The 18741-nt window shown below is 45.5% G+C and overlaps 1 protein-coding gene across 1 annotated transcript in view; it reads right to left on the reverse strand.

The window, feature by feature from the left end:
* Window positions 1-1433: 1433 nt before the first annotated feature.
* LOC139366878 (potassium voltage-gated channel subfamily B member 2-like) overlaps window positions 1434-18741 on the reverse strand; it is a 273883-nt gene continuing 256575 nt past the window's right edge. Inside the window, exons 3-5 of the mRNA XM_071104581.1 lie at window positions 4383-4593; window positions 3980-4162; window positions 1434-3718 (exon numbers count right to left, since the gene is read on the reverse strand). Coding sequence (XP_070960682.1) covers window positions 1995-3718; window positions 3980-4162; window positions 4383-4593 — 2118 coding nt within the window. The 3' untranslated portion in view covers window positions 1434-1994. The remainder of the gene's footprint in view (window positions 3719-3979; window positions 4163-4382; window positions 4594-18741) is intronic.

Genomic DNA, 18741 nt, shown 5'->3' on the forward strand with positions numbered 1-18741 from the left:
TAACGAACTGTAGGCCCCACTAGAACACCTCTAGGACTGTCTTAACTAACTGTAGGCCCTACTAGAACACCTCTAGGACTGTCTTAACCAACTGTAGGCCCTACTAGAACACCTCTAGGACTGTCTTAACCAACTGTAGGCCCCACTACAACACCTCTAGGACTGTCTTAACTAACTGTAGGCCCCACTAGAACACCTCTAGGACTGTCTTAACCAACTGTAGGCCCTACTAGAACACCTCTAGGACTGTCTTAACCAACTGTAGGCCCCACTACAACACCTCTAGGACTGTCTTAACTAACTGTAGGCCCCACTAGAACACCTCTAGGACTGTCTTAACTGTAGGCCCCACTAGAACACCTCTAGGACTGTCTTAACTATCTGTAATCCTACTTCACTGTATTCATAGATTTTAAATTCGTAAAAGCTACATTCGGAAGTACACATTAATTAATATATTGTTTGATATTTTGATGGAATCAAGGAGCAGATTGTATATCAACCAACCTAATGATTTCTCCTTTCTAAAACCCTATCTCGCCTGCTGAAACCAAGCTGAAATAAATATGCTTATTTATTAAGTTTAGGCTAGTAGCTGAAGCGTTTGCCATTTGTCCTCACTGATTACATATTTTGACAACTACAGTTGTATATAATTTTTTTTAAACATTATTTCCAATGAAAAAACTAATCATCATTAAGCTGATCTTTGAGCAAGTCATTATTACATTGAAAATCCAAAACAATTATAACGCAAACCGAAGACAATGTTAACATTGCAGTTCATACAATAATCTCATCAAGACAAAAACATAACATAGTCATCATGGTTTTTACACATTGCATTTAAACGAAAGGTCATGATATGTTTGTCATAGGTCGCTACGTTGCAACACCCCCTTAGGGTTTTGGTCTAAAGTAGTGCTCTAATTGAAGGAATAGGGTGCCATAGGGCTCTGGTCTAAAGTAGTGCTCTATTTAGAGAATAGGGTGCCATAGGGCTCTGGACTAAAGTAGTGTACTATATAGGGAATAGGGTGCCATAGGGCTCTGGTCTAAAGTAGTGTACTATATAGGGAATAGTGTGTGATAGGGCTCTGGTCTAAAGTAGTGCTCTATTTAGGGAATAGGGTGCCATAGGGCTCTGGTCTAAAGTAGTGTACTATACAGGGAATAGGGTGCCATAGGGCTCTGGTCTAAAGTAGTGCGCTATTAGGGAATAGGGTGCCATAGGGCTCTGGTCTAAAGTAGTGTACTATAGGGTGCCATAGGGCTCTGGTCTAAAGTAGTGTACTATAGGGTGCCATAGGGCTCTGGTCTAAAGTAGTGCACTATAGGGTGCCATTTGGAACACAGGCTCTGTGTGAGGTCTGTCGATGCATTACTCCCTTTCTCCTCACATTAGAAATATTTGTACCTTTGGCGAAGGTGGATTTTTTTTCTGCCTCTTCTTCTGTGAATTGTCATTTCCTTTGTTGTCATAGTATGTTGAGCGCTTTCAGCAAACCGTCAAATATACCTACATATCTATTTTTAAATGCATGCTTTTTTTACTTTTTAAAGATAAGCATTTTTCACTGTTGCTAGAAAAAAAAGAAACAAGACTGAAATATACATCAGGATTGAAAATGTCCTCCTCTTAAATATGTCCATATGAGTTTCTCGATTTGAGCCCCAAAAGTTTTAAGTCTGCAAAACTACTGCAGTCTCTGTTTCGGCAATAAACCTCTGCAGTCTCTGTTTCGCCAATAAACCTCTGCAGTCTCTGTTTCGGCAATAAACCTCTGCAGTCTCTGTTTCAGAAATAAACAACAACACGCGTAAAAGGGACTCGTCATGCCATGCAAAAATATCTCTTCCACTATCTGGCCCTTTTTCCCCTAATCTCACTTTCCTCCTATTTCCTCCCTTTCTTCTCATTCTTCTTCGTATTTCTCAGCAGGTTATTTAAATGTAATTCCAGTGGGTCTTTTCCCTCAGAGCGCCCCCTACAGTCACATGCTGGTTTCACAGGTTGGGGACATACTGCTTTCCCCGGTCATCAGGGGGATCTCTGGTGTGAACATGTGGTTCTCTGCTTTGTGTCCACTTTGGTTGATGTCCACCTTACCCTCCCCACTTGCCCCTCCCCCCACCACACCCTGGGTGCAGTTCCCCGCCGATGCCCCTCCTGCCGCTCCTGCGGTCTCCATCAGGTTCTTCTCCTCGTTGGTCAACCCTTGACCCCCGAGACTCTGGTCCAGGGTGTCCTCGTCCGCTGGCGGGGTGTCCACCACTACCATCAGCCTCTCAGGGGACAGGGGGCAGATCTCGTCTTCTGTGCCCAGGTCGAGGGCCTCTGTGCTGGGGAGGAGCGGTGTGGTCTCCCCCTCAGGGGACTCATCCTCCAGGAGGCTGGAGCTGATGTCCTGGGGTGAGGTGGTGCTGGGTGGCGTCGGGGGGGCTTCGGTGGGGGGGCCCTCGATGAAAATGACCTTTAACCCTTTGGTTCCCTTGACGACAGGGTTGATGCTGCCTCTCAGGGAATTCCGGATGTTCTCAACAGTTCTGTTGAAGCTCTCTGCGTCGTCTCTGGTGGACTTTGTGGCACCATCTTGGTCATAGGGAACAAACCCATACATCCTGTCTTTGAGGAGGGTGGCATCTTGTGGGCTTTGGACGTCATCGACACTCGACTCTGGGAGGAGATCCAGAGTCGGAGGGAACTTCCTTCCAGAACCCTCCCCAAACTCGTCCCTGCAGGTGGCGATGCTATCCACGCTCGGCGGGCTCTGTATTCCGTCACCTTCCTTCAGCTCCGTCGAAGACGAAGAAGAGCGCAGGACTTCCTGCATCTCCAGTTCTACTTTCTGTAAGGTCGGGGTCGGCGCAGGAGGGGACCCCGGGTGCTGCTGCAACTCTGGGGATGTCGTAGCGGTGAAGGCGGTTGAGGTGCTCACGGTGCTCAGGGAGCAGGAAGTGTTGAGGTTGGTGAAGGACTGAGACCTGGCCATCTCATTGTACATGCACTCTAGGTTCTGAGCGTTAAGAAGCTGAGAGGTACCGCCTCTGAATTCGGGGATACCGCCTCTGAACTGAGGGCTACCGAGGTGCCGCCGCTGGGGGCTGCTGCTGGTTGTGATGGTGATGCGGTGGGTGGATCCCAGGAGGATGGATTCGGGGAACGTCTTATCCAGGGAATGAAGACTGGTGTCAGAGGCGGCGCACTTGGGTGTGCTGGCCCAGCGGCTGGGGGACAGGTGGTTGCCCAGGCCCACACAGAGCTTGTCCTCTCCTCCTTTCTCCACGACTACATCCATCAGCTCCATACTCCGGGCGAACGCATCCTTCAGGTTCATGGAGACGATACTACCGTTTCTCTTGGCCCTCTCCAGGGCCTCCCGCCTCTTTATGGCCTTCTCCTGCCTCTTCTGCTCCTTGTAGAACTCAGAGAAATTGTTGACTATAATGGGAATGGGCAGAGCGATGACCAACACCCCGGCGATACAGCAGAGACCCCCGACTATCTTACCCAGCAGAGTCTGAGGGTAGATGTCACCGTAACCCACCGTAGTCATAGTGATAGTGGCCCACCAGAAGGAGGCGGGGATGCTGGTGAACTTGGTGGCGTCTTCGTCCTTCTCGGCAAAGAAGACGAGGCTGGAGAAGATCATAATGCCCATGGCCAGGAAGAGGATGAGCAGTCCCAGCTCGTTGTAACTCCTCCTCAGGGTGAAACCTATATTAGATTAGAGTAGAACAACTAAAACTGTATACTCTCAATGAGTCAAACAGTGGTTCTTGGTCCTGGTCCTGGTCCAAAGAGGTGCTTATTTTAATGTTTGCCTTCGAACTATACATCTGATTCCCTTGAATCAATTCATCAAACCTTTCACTGGTGGAATCAGGTGCGTAGTGGGCAAAAAACTAAAACGAGCACCCATTTGAGTCCCCAGGACCAGGACTAATAAACACTGGGCTAAACAACATGCATACAGACCTAGAGACTGCAGCCCTGTGGAATGCCTGGCCAGCTTCAGAATCCTCAATATTCTCATGATCCGGAATATCTGCACCACGCGCCGAACGTTCTGGAACTGTAGAACACTCTTGTTGGATTCCGTCAGGAAGATGGTGACATAATAAGGGAGGATGGCCAGCAGGTCAATGACGTTCAGGGGACCTTTGAGACAGATAGGGAGAGAAGGAGGGAGAGAGGAAGCAAGGGAGAGGGGTAAAACAGTTTTTACTTCAATACGACTTTGTACAAGTGGCAGCAACAAGCTGAATTGCGAGTACAACATACATTTTAACTATAAAAATGGGCAGTATTACCAACTAAAACACAAAACGAAAGACAAAGTTCCAGTTTAGTTGAGGAGCGGCTTTAAGCGTATATTTACCTTTGAAGAACTTCCACTTGTCGGGTGAAGAGAGGAAGCGGAGGAGGTACTCCATGGTAAACCAGGCGATGCAGATGGCTTCCACATGGGCCAGCTGGGGGTTGTCGTTGGCCTGGCCGAACTCATCTAGCACCTGGAGCTCTGGTAGGGTGTTGAGGGACAAGGCGATAGTGGAGAGAATTATGAACAGGATAGACAGGATAGCCAGGATCTGGAGGGGAGAGGGAGAGGGAGAGGGAGAGGAAGAGGGAGAGGGAGAGGGAGAGGGAGAGGGAGAGGGAGAGGAAGAGGGAGAGGGAGAGGGAGAGGGAGATGGAGAGAGAGATGTCAGTGTAGCTGATGTAAAATGGATAGCTAATTGGCGGTGCGCAAGTAGCGTTAAATCACTGTGACGTAGAAGTACTTGTTTTCCAACTATACGGACGACACGTGTTCAGAGGGTCCGTGGCGTAGCATAGGAATCAGCACAGGAAGTAGCACAGGAAGTAGCACAGGAAGTAGCACAGGAAGTAAGGATGCTGAAGGTGCAGCATCACCCCTTGAAAAATCTGAATAGAAACATGTTTTCATATAACTGTATTGTGCTTTTTGGTCCCTAGTTCAAGCCCAGTTCTGAGGCAAGGAGAGGGATGGAAGCAACACTGTTAAATCAGTTGATAAAATCAAGAATACAAATATTAAACAGTAGCTATGTGTTCTGACCTTGAAGAAAAAAAACTACAAAACAATACCCCCTTTTAAAAGTGGTACTGTACGGTCTGTAGCCAGAACCAGGAGCAGTACATGTTCTTTGAGCAAAACGACAGTAGGAGCTTCTACTGTATATTTGACATTGATATTGTTCATTTGATATTCTCTGAATAAGAAGCATACAAATCTGCCTCACGCAAACACACACACACACACACACACACACACACACACACACACACACACACACACACACACACACACACACACACACACACACACACACATGAGATGTAATAGACCATGTAATATCTTATATTTATATGACTTTCCCTTCCATTCTCAATTCATAGCAGAGAACGGTTGGGTGAATCTTGAATCTCAGCCTAACACCTTAGAGAATAGAAATGAGTCACAGCCTAACACCCTAGAGAATAGAAATGAGTCACAGCCTAACACCCTAGAGAATAGAAATGAGTCACAGCCTAACACCCTAGAGAATAGAAATGAGTCACAGCCTAACACCCTAGAGAATAGAAATGAGTCACAGCCTAACACCCTAGATAATAGAAATGAGTCACAGCCTAACACCCTAGAGAATAGAAATGAGTCACAGCCTAACACCCTAGAGAATAGAAATGAGTCACAGCCTAACACCCTAGATAATAGAAATGAGTCACAGCCTAACACCCTAGAGAATAGAAATGAGTCACAGCCTAACACCATAGATAACCTTAGATAATATAAATGAGTCTCAGCCTAACACCCTAGAGAATAGAAATGAGTCACAGGCTAACACCATAGATAACCTTAGATAATATAAATGAATCTCAGCCTAACACCTTAGAGAATAGAAATGAGTCACAGCCTAACACCCTAGAGAATAGAAATGAGTCACAGCCTAACACCCTAGAGAATAGAAATGAGTCACAGCCTAACACCCTAGAGAATAGAAATGAGTCACAGCCTAACACCCTAGAGAATAGAAATGAGTCACAGCCTAACACCCTAGAGAATAGAAATGAGTCACAGCCTAACACCCTAGAGAATAGAAATGAGTCACAGCCTAACACCCTAGATAATAGAAATGAGTCACAGCCTAACACCCTAGAGAATAGAAATGAGTCACAGCCTAACACCCTAGAGAATAGAAATGAGTCACAGCCTAACACCCTAGATAATAGAAATGAGTCACAGCCTAACACCCTAGAGAATAGAAATGAGTCACAGCCTAACACCATAGATAACCTTAGATAATATAAATGAGTCTCAGCCTAACACCCTAGAGAATAGAAATGAGTCACAGGCTAACACCATAGATAACCTTAGATAATATAAATGAGTCTCAGCCTAACACATTAGAGAATATAAATGAGTCACAGCCTAACACCTTAGAGAGTATAAATGCATCTATCTAGAGTCAACACATTACAGCCCAGCCCTTCCACTGCTAGAGTTCAGATCTGAGGTGGTTGATTTAGGATAGACTGTCCGTGTCTCCAATGCCACCCTATACTGTCACTGAACAAAACTATAAACACCACATGTAAAGTCTTGGTCCAATGTTTCATGAGCTGAAATAAAATATCCCAGTAATTTTCCGTATGCACAAAACGCTTATTTCTCTCAAATGTTACGCACAAGTTTGTTTACATCTCTTGCCAAGATAATCCGTCCACCTGACAGGTGTGGCATATCAAGAATCTGATTAAACAGCACGATCATTACACAGGTGCACCTTGTGATGGGGACAATAAAAGGCCACTCTAAAATGTGAAGTTTTGTCACACAACACATTTGCCACAGGTGTCGCAAGTTTTGATGGAGCGTTCAACTGACGTGCTGACTGCAGGAATGTCCACCAGAGCTGTTGCCAGAGAATTGAATGTTCATTTCTCTACCATAAGCCACCTCCAACATGGTTTTAGAGAATTTGGCAGTACCTCCAACTGGCCTCACAAACACAGACCACGTGTAACCACGCCAACCCAGGACCTCCACATCCAGATTCTTCACCTGTGGGATTGTCTGAGGCCAGCCCCCCAGGACAGCTGAGGAAACTGTGGGTTCTGCACAAACTGTCAGAAACCGTCTCCGGGAAGCTCATCTGCATACTCGTCGTCGTCACCAGGGTCTTGACCTGACTGCAGTTCGGTGTCGTAACCAACTTCGATGGCCACTGACACGCTGGAGAAGTGTGATCTTCACGGATTAATCCCGGTTTCAACTGTACCGGGCAGATGGCGTTGTGTGGGCAAGCTGTTTGCTGATGTCAGTGTTGTGAACATAACAATTTGAATGCACAGAGACACTGTGACAAGATCCTGAGGTCCATTGTGGTGCCATTCATCCACTGCCATCAACTCATGTTTCAGCATGAGCATAATGCACGACCCCATTTTGCAAGGACTTGTAACACAATTCCTGGAAGCTGAAAATGTCCCAGTTCTTCCATGGCCTGCATACTCACCTGACATGTCACCCATTGAGCATGTTTGGGATGCTCTGGATCGACGTGTACGACAGCGTGTTCCAGTTCCCGCCAATATCCAGCAACTTCGCACAGCCGTTGAAGAGGAGCGGGGCAACATTCCAACAGGCCACAATAAACAGCCTGATCAACTCTATGTGAAGGAGATGTGTCGTGCTGTATGAGGCAAATGGTGGTATCACCAGATACAGTAGTTTATGTGTCGGGGGGCTAGGGTCAGTTTTTTATATCTGGAGTACTTCTCCTGTCCTATTCGGTGTCCTGTGTGAATTTAAGTGTGCTCTCTCTAATTCTCTCTTTCTCTCTCTCTCTCGGAGGACCTGAGCCCTAGGACCATGCCTCAATACTACCTGACATGATGACTCCTTGCTGTCCCCAGTCCACCTGGCCGTGCTGCTGCTCCAGTTTCAACTGTTCTGCCTTATTATTATTGGACCATGCTGGTCATTTATGAACATTTGAACATCTTGGCCATGTTCTGTTATAATCTCCACCCGGCAGAGTCAAAAGAGGACTGGCCACCCCACATAGCCTGGTTCCTCTCTAGGTTTCTTCCTAGGTTTTGGCCTTTCTAGGGAGTTTTTCCTAGCCACCGTGCTTCTACACCTGCATTGCTTGCTGTTTGGGGTTTTAGGCTGGGTTTCTGTACAGCACTTTGAGATATCAGCTGATGTACGAAGGGAAATAAATAGATAAATAGATGTGATTAAATACATTTGATTTGATTTGAGATACTGACTGGTTCTCTGAGTCACGCCACTACTTATTTTTTTTTTAAAGGTACTGATAGAGACATACCCCAAGCGACTTACAGCTGTAATCGCAGCAAGAGGTGGCGCTACAAAGTATTAACTTAAGGGGGCTGAATAATTTTGCACGCCCAATTTTTCAGTTTTTGATTTTTAAAAAAAGTTTGAAATATCCAATAAATGTCGTTCCACTTCATGATTGTGTCCCACTTGTTGTTGATTCTTCACAAAAAAATACAGTTTTATATCTTTATGTTTGAAGCCTGAAATGTGGCAAAAGGTCGCAAAGTTCAAGGGGGCCGAATACTTTCGCAAGGCACTATATACTGTAGGTAATAGGGTGCCATTGGGGGCAAGCTCTGTGAGATGTATAAGTGATTCTCTGGAAGCCATAGGAATATTAATGGTATGAATAAAATCAGTGGTGAGGAAGCCGACTTGTTTTGATGAGTTGAGAGAGACAGACATTCATCAATGGGAATGTGCTTTCTGTATGAGGAACATAAAGCATGGAGCCTGAGAGAGAATGAGAAGACAGTGGAATGATGAAAATAAAAGAATGACTGAAGAAATGTAAGAGTAAAATAATGAGTCGCGGTGTCCCCTTTCTCCAGGGTAAAGACTCCAGAGTAAAGACTCCAGGGTAAAGACTCCAGGATAAGACTCCAGGGTAAAGACTCCAGGATAAGACTCCAGGATAAAGACTCCAGTGTAAAGACTCCAGGGTAAAGACTCCAGGATAAAGACTCCAGGGTAAAGACTCTGGTGTAAAGACTCCAGGGTAAAGCCTCCAGGGTAAAGACTCCAGGGTAAAGACTCCGGTGTAAAGACTCCAGGGTAAAGCCCCCAGGTTAAAGACTCCAGGGTAAAGACTTCAGGATAAAGACTCCAGGGTAAAGACTACAGGGTAAAGACTCCAGTGTAAAGACTCCAGGGTAAAGACTCCAGGGTAAAGACTCCAGGGTAAAGCCTCCAGGGTAAAGCCCCCAGGGTAAAGACTCCAGGATAAAGACTCCAGGGTAAAGACTCCAGGGTAAAGACTCCAGGGTAAAGACTTCAGTGTAAAGACTCCAGGATAAAGACTCCAGTGTAAAGACTCCAGGGTAAAGACTTCAGTGTAAAGACTCCAGGATAAAGACTCCAGTGTAAAGACTCCAGGGTAAAGACTTCAGTGTAAAGACTCCAGGATAAAGACTCCAGTGTAAAGACTCCAGGGTAAAGACTTCAGTGTAAAGACTCCAGGATAAAGCCTCCAGTGTAAAGACTCCAGGGTAAAGACTTCAGTGTAAAGACTCCAGGATAAAGACTCCAGTGTAAAGACTCCAGGGTAAAGACTCCAGGGTAAAGACTATGGTGATCTGATTTCTTCAAATGTAATTTATTGAACCTTTTATTTAACTTTATTTAAATATTATTTAACTGGGCAAGTCAGTGAAGAGCAACTTCTTTACAATGATGGCCTACCCAGGCCAAATTCGGACAGCACTGGGCCAATTGTTGTGATCTGATGAAGTGAAAATGCTTTTATGAAATGAAGAAAATACATACAAGGGTGCATCCCAAATGTCACCCTATTCAGGCGCATAGGGCTCTGGTCTAAAGTAGTGCACTATATACATAGGGAATAGGGTGCCGTAGGGCTCTGGACTAAAGTAGTGTACTATGTATAGGGAATAGGGTGCCATAGGGCTCTGGACTAAAGCAGTGCACTATATACATAGGGAATAGGGTGCCATAGGGCTCTGGTCTAAAGTAATGCACTATATAGGGAATAGGGTGCCATAGGGCTCTGGTCTAAAGTAGTGCACTATGTATAGGGAATAGGGTGCCATAGGGCTCTGGACTAAAGTAGTGCACTATATAGGGAATAGGGTGCCGTAGGGTTCTGGCCCCATGTCATTGAGGATTTCAAGTTAAAGGTCTACCGGGTTACTGCAGGCAATTTTTTCAGAAAGCAGGATCCCGCTTTCTGTCACTGGGTATGACATTGCGTCCCAAAATGCCTTGGCATTCTCCTGATTCCATGATGTCATGCACACATTCAATGCACACAGTGCCAGAGGCAGCAAATCCAAAACATCACTGCACCTCCTCCATATTTGACTGTAGGGAAGGTGTTCTTTCTTTGAAGGTTTCATTTTATTATCTATAAACATAGAGCTGGTGATTCTATGATTTACCAAATTATATTTTGAAAGAGGAAGTGAAGTACTCCAATAAATTTTGATAGAAAGTTAGCAAAAATAGACAAGATCTTGCTACCATTGATAGGAAAATATCTGTCTATTTGTGTAAAAATCACCCTGATTAACTCTTTAGTCATATCACAGTTACCCTGATTAACTCTTTAGTCATATCACAGTTACCCTGATTAACTCCTTAGTCATATCACAGTTACCCTGATTAACTCTTTAGTCATATCCCAGTTTACCCTGATTAACTCTTTAGTCATATCACAGTTTACCTATTTGCTTATGGTTTTGCCTACAGCTAGTGACCTGATTGTTAAATTATATGAACAAAAATATTACAATTGATTTGGAACGGCAAGCCAGACAAAATGAAAAGGGCCTATTTATATAACGAATATGAATTCAGAGGGCAGAAATGATTAAATATTAAAGCATTAGACCTCTCACTAAAGGCATCAGTCATGCAAAAGTTATACCTTAAATCCAAACTGGTTCTCTAGTCAATTGGTAGGAATGTCTCACCCCATATTCAATAAGGGCCTTTTTCCCTTTATTCACATTACAACTGCACACTTTCGGTTGTTTGAAAATAAAATAATCTCCAAAATATCGTTATTTTTTAAACAAGCCTTAGAAAGTTGGTTGCAATTTCAGTTTAATCCTGAAAAGACAGAACAAATAATACAACAAATAGTGTGGTTAAACTCAAATATAGTAATTGATTAAAAAAACGTATTTTTCGATGAAATGTTTTACAAAAAAGGTATCATTTCAGTGAATGATATCATAGATAGGACTGGTGGAGTGTTGTCACACATGCAGCGAACACAGACATATGGAAATGCCTGCTCTACCGAAAATTACAACCAACTAATTGCATCATTACCACAAAAATGGAAGAGTCAAGTAGAAGGGGGAAAAAGTAAGGAACTTGTATGTCGGCCCTGTATTAAAGAACATAAATGGTTCAAGAAAAGTGTGATAAATAAAAACACATACTAATTTAATTTAAGGACCAAAAAACTGACAGCTGTGCCATATAAATTGCAAAATAGTTGGGAAGAGATTGTTGATGTACCCATTCCATGGCACGTGGTTTATGAAATGATACACAAAACAACGTCAATTTAAATTACTAGACAAAATTCCCCCCCTATATGGGGGATACAATCTTCCCAGCTCTGCAGATTTTGCTGTGAGGAGGCAGAGTCATTAGATCATTTATTTTGGTACTGTCCATATGTAGCTCGTATTTGTTCATACAACTAATGCTGCAGTTGAGAGATAGATGGGAGGGGTTGAATGGAGCTGAAGGGACTGGATGATGTTAAGAGATAGATGGGAGGGGTTGAATGGAGCTGAAGGGACTGGATGGTGTTGAGAGACAGATGGGAGGGGTTGAATGGAGCTGAAGGAACTGGATGGTGTTAAGAGATAGATGGGAGGGGTTGAATGGAGCTGAAGGAACTGGATGGTGTTAAGAGATAGATGGGAGGGGTTGAATGGAGCTGAAGGGACTGGATGGTGTTGAGAGATAGATGGGAGGGGTTGAATGGAGCTGAAGGGTGGGACTGGATGGTGTTGAGAGATAGATGGGAGGGGTTGAATGGAGCTGAAGGGACTGGATGGTGTTGAGAGACAGATGGGAGGGGTTGAATGGAGCTGAAGGGACTGGATGGTGTTGAGAGATAGATGGGAGGGGTTGAATGGAGCTGAAGGGACTGGATGATGTTAAGAGATAGATGGGAGGGGTTGAATGGAGCTGAAGGGTGGGACTGGATGGTGTTGAGAGACAGATGGGAGGGGTTGAATGGAGCTGAAGGGTGGGACTGGATGGTGTTGAGAGACAGATGGGAGGGGTTGAATGGAGCTGAAGGAACTGGATGGTGTTAAGAGATAGATGGGAGGGGTTGAATGGAGCTGAAGGAACTGGATGGTGTTAAGAGATAGATGGGAGGGGTTGAATGGAGCTGAAGGGACTGGATGGTGTTGAGAGATAGATGGGAGGGGTTGAATGGAGCTGAAGGGTGGGACTGGATGGTGTTGAGAGATAGATGGGAGGGGTTGAATGGAGCTGAAGGGACTGGATGGTGTTGAGAGACAGATGGGAGGGGTTGAATGGAGCTGAAGGGACTGGATGGTGTTGAGAGATAGATGGGAGGGGTTGAATGGAGCTGAAGGGACTGGATGATGTTAAGAGATAGATGGGAGGGGTTGAATGGAGCTGAAGGGTGGGACTGGATGGTGTTGAGAGACAGATGGGAGGGGTTGAATGGAGCTGAAGGGACTGGATGGTGTTGAGAGATAGATGGGAGGGGTTGAATGGAGCTGAAGGGAGGGACTGGATGGTGTTGAGAGATAGATGGGAGGGGTTGAATGGAGCTGAAGGGTGGGACTGGATGGTGTTGAGAGAGATAGATGGGAGGGGCTGGAGCTGAAGGGTGGGACTGGATGGTGTTGAGAGACAGATGGGAGGGGTTGAATGGAACTGAAGGGTGGGACTGGATGGTGTTAAGAGATAGATGGGAGGGGTTGAATGGAGCTGAAGGGTGGGACTGGATGGTGTTGAGAGATAGATGGGAGGGGTTGAATGGAGCTGAAGGGACTGGATGGTGTTGAGAGATAGATGGGAGGGGTTGAATGGAGCTGAAGGGAGGGACTGGATGGTGTTGAGAGATAGATGGGAGGGGTTGAATGGAGCTGAAGGGTGGGACTGGATGGTGTTGAGAGATAGATGGGAGGGGTTGAATGGAGCTGAAGGGTGGGACTGGATGGTGTTGAGAGATAGATGGGAGGGGTTGAATGGAGCTGAAGGGTGGGACTGGATGGTGTTGAGAGACAGATGGGAGGGGTTGAATGGAACTGAAGGGTGGGACTGGATGGTGTTAAGAGATAGATGGGAGGGGTTGAATGGAGCTGAAGGGTGGGACTGGATGGTGTTGAGAGACAGATGGGAGGGGTTGAATGGAGCTGAAGGGTGGGACTGGATGGTGTTAAGAGATAGATGGGAGGGGTTGAATGGAGCTGAATGGACTGGATGGTGTTGAGAGATAGATGGGAGGGGTTGAATGGAACTGAAGGGTGGGACTGGATGGTGTTAAGAGATAGATGGGAGGGGTTGAATGGAGCTGAAGGGTGGGACTGGATGGTGTTGAGAGACAGATGGGAGGGGTTGAATGGAGCTGAAGGGTGGGACTGGATGGTGTTAAGAGATAGATGGGAGGGGTTGAATGGAGCTGAAGGGTGGGACTGGATAGTGTTAAGAGATAGATGGGAGGGGTTGAATGGAGCTGAAGGGTGGGACTGGATGATGTTAAGAGATAGATGGGAGGGGTTGAATGGAGCTGAAGGGTGGGACTGGATGGTGTTAAGAGATAGATGGGAGGGGTTGAATGGAGCTGAAGGCTGGGACTAGTAACAAGATAAGCAATGTAGAACATACGGGTCTGTAAAATGTATAAAGGTTCAGAAATGTTGCAAAATAACACAGTTACAAATAGAAATTAAACTGGATGGACATCAGAAATAGAGGAAGGACTAAAAACAAAAAATATATAACTATTGTAAAATAGATTGTGTCTGTAAAATGTGTGTAATATGTATAAACTGAAGGTAGAAGCCTAAGTGTTATTGTTTATTAGTTTACTCTAATTGGGGGAAGGGTGGTAGGGTTTGTGGGGAATAATAAAGGTATATTCTTTAAAAAGTATGTGTATTAATATAGGTACAGTGGGGCAAAAAAGTATTTAGTCAGCCACCAATTGTGCAAGTTCTCCCACTTAAAAAGATGAGAGAGAGGCCTGTAATTTTCATCATAGGTACACAGTCATGGTACCAGTACTTGCTTTTATTTCACCAGTTGTATGTCCTTGAACCTATTTGATCCAAAAAATTGCACTTAGAAAAAGTTGTAAGGATAAGTTACAACCTGCAGTACCCCTGGTCTGCCTTCAACTTTAGATACTCAATGAGAGGGGCAGCACTGAGCTAGCCTGCAACGTCACTTCCTAGAGTGGCTCAAACTGCAGTGCGCATGCAATATTTCCAGATACTCCTCCATAATGCAAGATGGTGACAGGCTAAAACAACACTTTCTGATCTTCAAATGCACCTCTGAGCCTTCACACAGGAAACAATGAGCCTTCACACAGGAAACAATGAGCCTTCACATAGGAAACAATGAGCCTTCACATAGGAAACAATGAGCCTTCACAAAGGAAACAATGAGCCTCCACATAGGAAACAATGAGCCTTCACATAGGAAACAATGAGCCTTCACACAGGAAACAATGGGCCTTCACATAGGAAACAATGATTCTTGACACAGGAATCAATGAGCCTTCACACAGGAATCAATGAGCCTTCACATAGGAAACAATGAGCCTTCACATAGGAAACAATGAGCCTTCACACAGGAAACAATGAGCTTTCACATAGGAAACAATGAGCCTTCACATAGGAAACAATGAGCCTTCACATAGGAAACAATGAGCCTTCACACAGGAAACAATGAGCTTTCACATAGGAAACAATGAGCCTTCACACAGGAATCAATGAGCCTTCACATAGGAAACAATGAGCTTTCACACAGGAAACAATGAGCTTTCACATAGGAAACAATGAGCTTTCACATAGGAAACAATGAGCTTTCACATAGGAAACAATGGGCTTTCACATAGGAAACAATGAGCCTTCACACAGGAATCAATGAGCCTTCACATAGGAAACAATGGGGGGGATGTCATCAATTGCTTGGTCCATTCTTTTTTACAGTCCTTGGAACAGACGGTGGATGAGTGAGTGAGAGGAGATTTGGATTTTTTTTTTTAAATGGTAGTTTTAACGTCCAAATACCAGTGTATTTGTGCGTCTGCTTCCATCCTGCAGCATTATTTGGATATTCTATACTATATAGTTCTAGTATTCCCGCTTCTATTCTTCTCACAACTCACAAACCAACTCTTTGTTTTCAGTTGGGAAACTTTCCGAGTAGCATTCCCCATATGTCTAGGTCTTTCCAGAAATCCTAGTTGGGACTGTTCTGTATTTCCTGCTTATTTCCCTCCTGATTCTGGGAATCCAACTACCAGGATTTCTGTGAAAGCCCAGAACCTTGCAACCCTACATGGCCCATACAAATGTCATACTCTTTGATTTAATTTCTTCACCTTTAATCTCCAATGAACTGTTACTGTTGTAAAAGGAGCATAAGAAACAGAACAGATTGACAGAGGAGATGAAAGTTGAGTAAAAGCCTGTAAGCTGTTGTGCAGATTTTAAAAAACCCACAATGAGTTACGTCTCTTCAGATTACAAGTGTTTAAAGTAGAGGATTACATCTCCTTCAATAATACATGTCCCAAATGGTACCCTATTCCCTATACAGTGCACTAGTTTTGACCAGGGCCCTACGGCACCCTATTCCCTACATAGTGCACTAGTTTTGACCAGAGCCAATAGTAGATATGGTGTCGTTTGGGACAGTAACGATAGTAGAGAAGCAGAACAAATGTATCTTCATCTGTCTTTCTGATCCCAGCTCCACAAACACATCTGTGACCCATCAGGAGACCCCAACGTACTGATAATCCAACACCAATGCACAAAGCATAACATAACACACATGTTCCTAGCCTGGGTACCAGTCTGTTTGTCTCCTACCTCTCCGTTAGCCTGGGTACCAGTCTGTTTGTCTCCTACCTCTCCGTTAGCCTGGGTACCAGTCTGTTTGTCTCCTACCTCTCCTTTAGCCTGGGTACCAGTCTGTTTGTCTCCTACCTCTCCGTTAGCCTGGGTACCAGTCTGTTTGTCTTCTACCTCTCCTTTAGCCTGGGTACTAGTCTGTTTGGCTCCTACCTCTCCGTTAGCCTGGGTACCAGTCTGTTTGTCTCCTACCTCTCTGTTAGCCTGGGTACCAGTCTGTTTGTCTCCTACCTCTCCGTTAGCCTGGGTACCAGTCTGTTTGTCTCCTACCTCTCCGTTAGCCTGGGTACCAGTCTGTTTGTCTCCTACCTCTCCGTTAGCCTGGGTACCAGTCTGTTTGTCTCCTACCTCTCCTTTAGCCTGGGTACCAGTCTGTTTGTCTCCTACCTCTCCTTTAGCCTGGGTACCAGTCTGTTTGTCTCCTACCTCTCCGTTAGCCTGGGTACCAGTCTGTTTGTCTCCTACCTCTCCTTTAGCCTGGGTACTAGTCTGTTTGGCTCCTACCTCTCCGTTAGCCTGGGTACCAGTCTGTTTGTCTCCTACCTCTCCTTTAGCCTGGGTACCAGTCTGTTTGTCTCCTACCTCTCCTTTAGCCTGGGTACCAGTCTGTTTGTCTCCTACCTCTCCGTTAGCCTGGGTACCAGTCTGTTTGTCTCCTACCTCTCCGTTAGCCTGGGTACCAGTCTGTTTGTCTCCTACCTCTCCGTTAGCCTGGGTACCAGTCTGTTTGTCTCCTACCTCTCCGTTAGCCTGGGTACCAGTCTGTTTGTCTCCTACCTCTCCGTTAGCCTGGGTACCAGTCTGTTTGTCTCCTACCTCTCCTTTAGCCTGGGTACCAGTCTGTTTGTCTCCTACCTCTCCTTTAGCCTGGGTACCAGTCTGTTTGTCTCCTACCTCTCCGTTAGCCTGGGTACCAGTCTGTTTGTCTCCTACCTCTCTGTTAGCCAATCTTTGTTTATAGGTCAATGGTGGAGTTGTTACCTGAGTAGAAGGTGAAGTGTTCTCATCAATGTTCTCAGCACATATCAGTTCTCATCTTTTAGCCTTTAGAACTGCTACAGTACACGTGTTGAGAAGCTGTGCAATATTAAAGTGCAGGACAATGACCATTCACTCTTCTCCTTCTCACTGACCTTCCCTATCCTCCACCTCATCCTCCTTCTCTCCTCCTCTTCTTCCTCTCACTGCCCTTCCCTGACCCCCTCCTCATCCTCGGTCTCTCTCTCCTCCTCTTCTTCCTCTCACTGACCTTCCCTGACCTCATCCTCCCTCTCTTTCCTCCTCTTCTTCCTCTCACTGCCCTTCCCTGACCTCCTCCTCATCCTCCATCCCTCTCTCCTCATCTTCTTCCTCCCACTGCCCTTCCCTGACCTCCTCCTCATCCTCCATCTCTCTCTCCTCCTCTTCTTCCGCTCACTGCCCTTCCCTGACCTCATCCTCCCTCTCTCTCCTCCTCTTCTCCCTCTTTTATCCTTTATCCTTGCTGTCCTCCTCCACCCCATTATTACAGTAACATATTGGCTCTGGGCCACATGCAAAGGCTGCTACCCTGACCTTAGAGGATTAGTTTAGAGTCCAGTTGAGGCAGCTGAGGGGAGGACGACTCATAATAATGGCTGGAACGGAGTGAAAGGAATGGCATCAAACACATATGAACCAAATGTTCTAGAACATTTGCCAAACTAGCCAGGCTAGTAGAACATTTGCCAAACTAGCCAGGCTAGTAGAACATTTGCCAAACTAGCCAGGCTAGTAGAACATTTGCCAAACTAGCCAGGCTAGTAGAACATTTGCCAAACTAACCAGGCTAGTAGAACATTTGCCAAACTAGCCGGGCTAGTAGAACATTTGCCAAACTAGTGGGGCTAGTAGAACATTTGAACATATCAAACTAGCGAGGCTAGTAGAACATTAGAACATATCAAACTAGCCAGGCTAGTAGAACTTATCAAACTAGCGAGGCTAGTAGAACATTAGAACATATCAAACTAGCCAGGTTAGTAGAACATATCAAACTAGCCAGGCTAGTAGAACATATCAAACTAGCCGGGCTAGTAGAACATTTGTAACCCTAGTAACCCTAGTAACCCTAGTAACCCTAGTAACTCTAGTAACCCTAGTAACCCTAGTAACTCTAGTAACCCTAGGCCTGGGCTAGATCCTACACCCTCAGAGAGACTGTGGAGTCAGGCCTGGGCTAGATCCTACACCCTCAGAGAGACTGTGGAGTCAGGCCTGGGCTAGATCCTACACCCTCAGAGAGACTGTGGTGTCAGGCCTGGGCTAGATCCTACAACCTCAGAAAGACTGTGAAGTCAGGCCTGGGCTAGATCCTACACCCTCAGAGAGACTGTGGAGTCAGGCCTGGGCTAGATCCTACACTCTCCGAGAGACTGTGGAGTCAGGCCTGGGCTAGATCCTACACCCTCAGAGAGACTGTGGAGTCACGATGACCGTTCAACAGATTGGTGTCTCAACTCTGACCTTTGCTTACTGATACTTATTCACATGCACATGCTAACACAATCACACAT

The sequence above is a fragment of the Oncorhynchus clarkii genome, chromosome 15, assembly GCF_045791955.1.
Source record: "Oncorhynchus clarkii lewisi isolate Uvic-CL-2024 chromosome 15, UVic_Ocla_1.0, whole genome shotgun sequence".
In the NCBI taxonomy this organism is placed as follows: domain Eukaryota; kingdom Metazoa; phylum Chordata; class Actinopteri; order Salmoniformes; family Salmonidae; genus Oncorhynchus; species Oncorhynchus clarkii.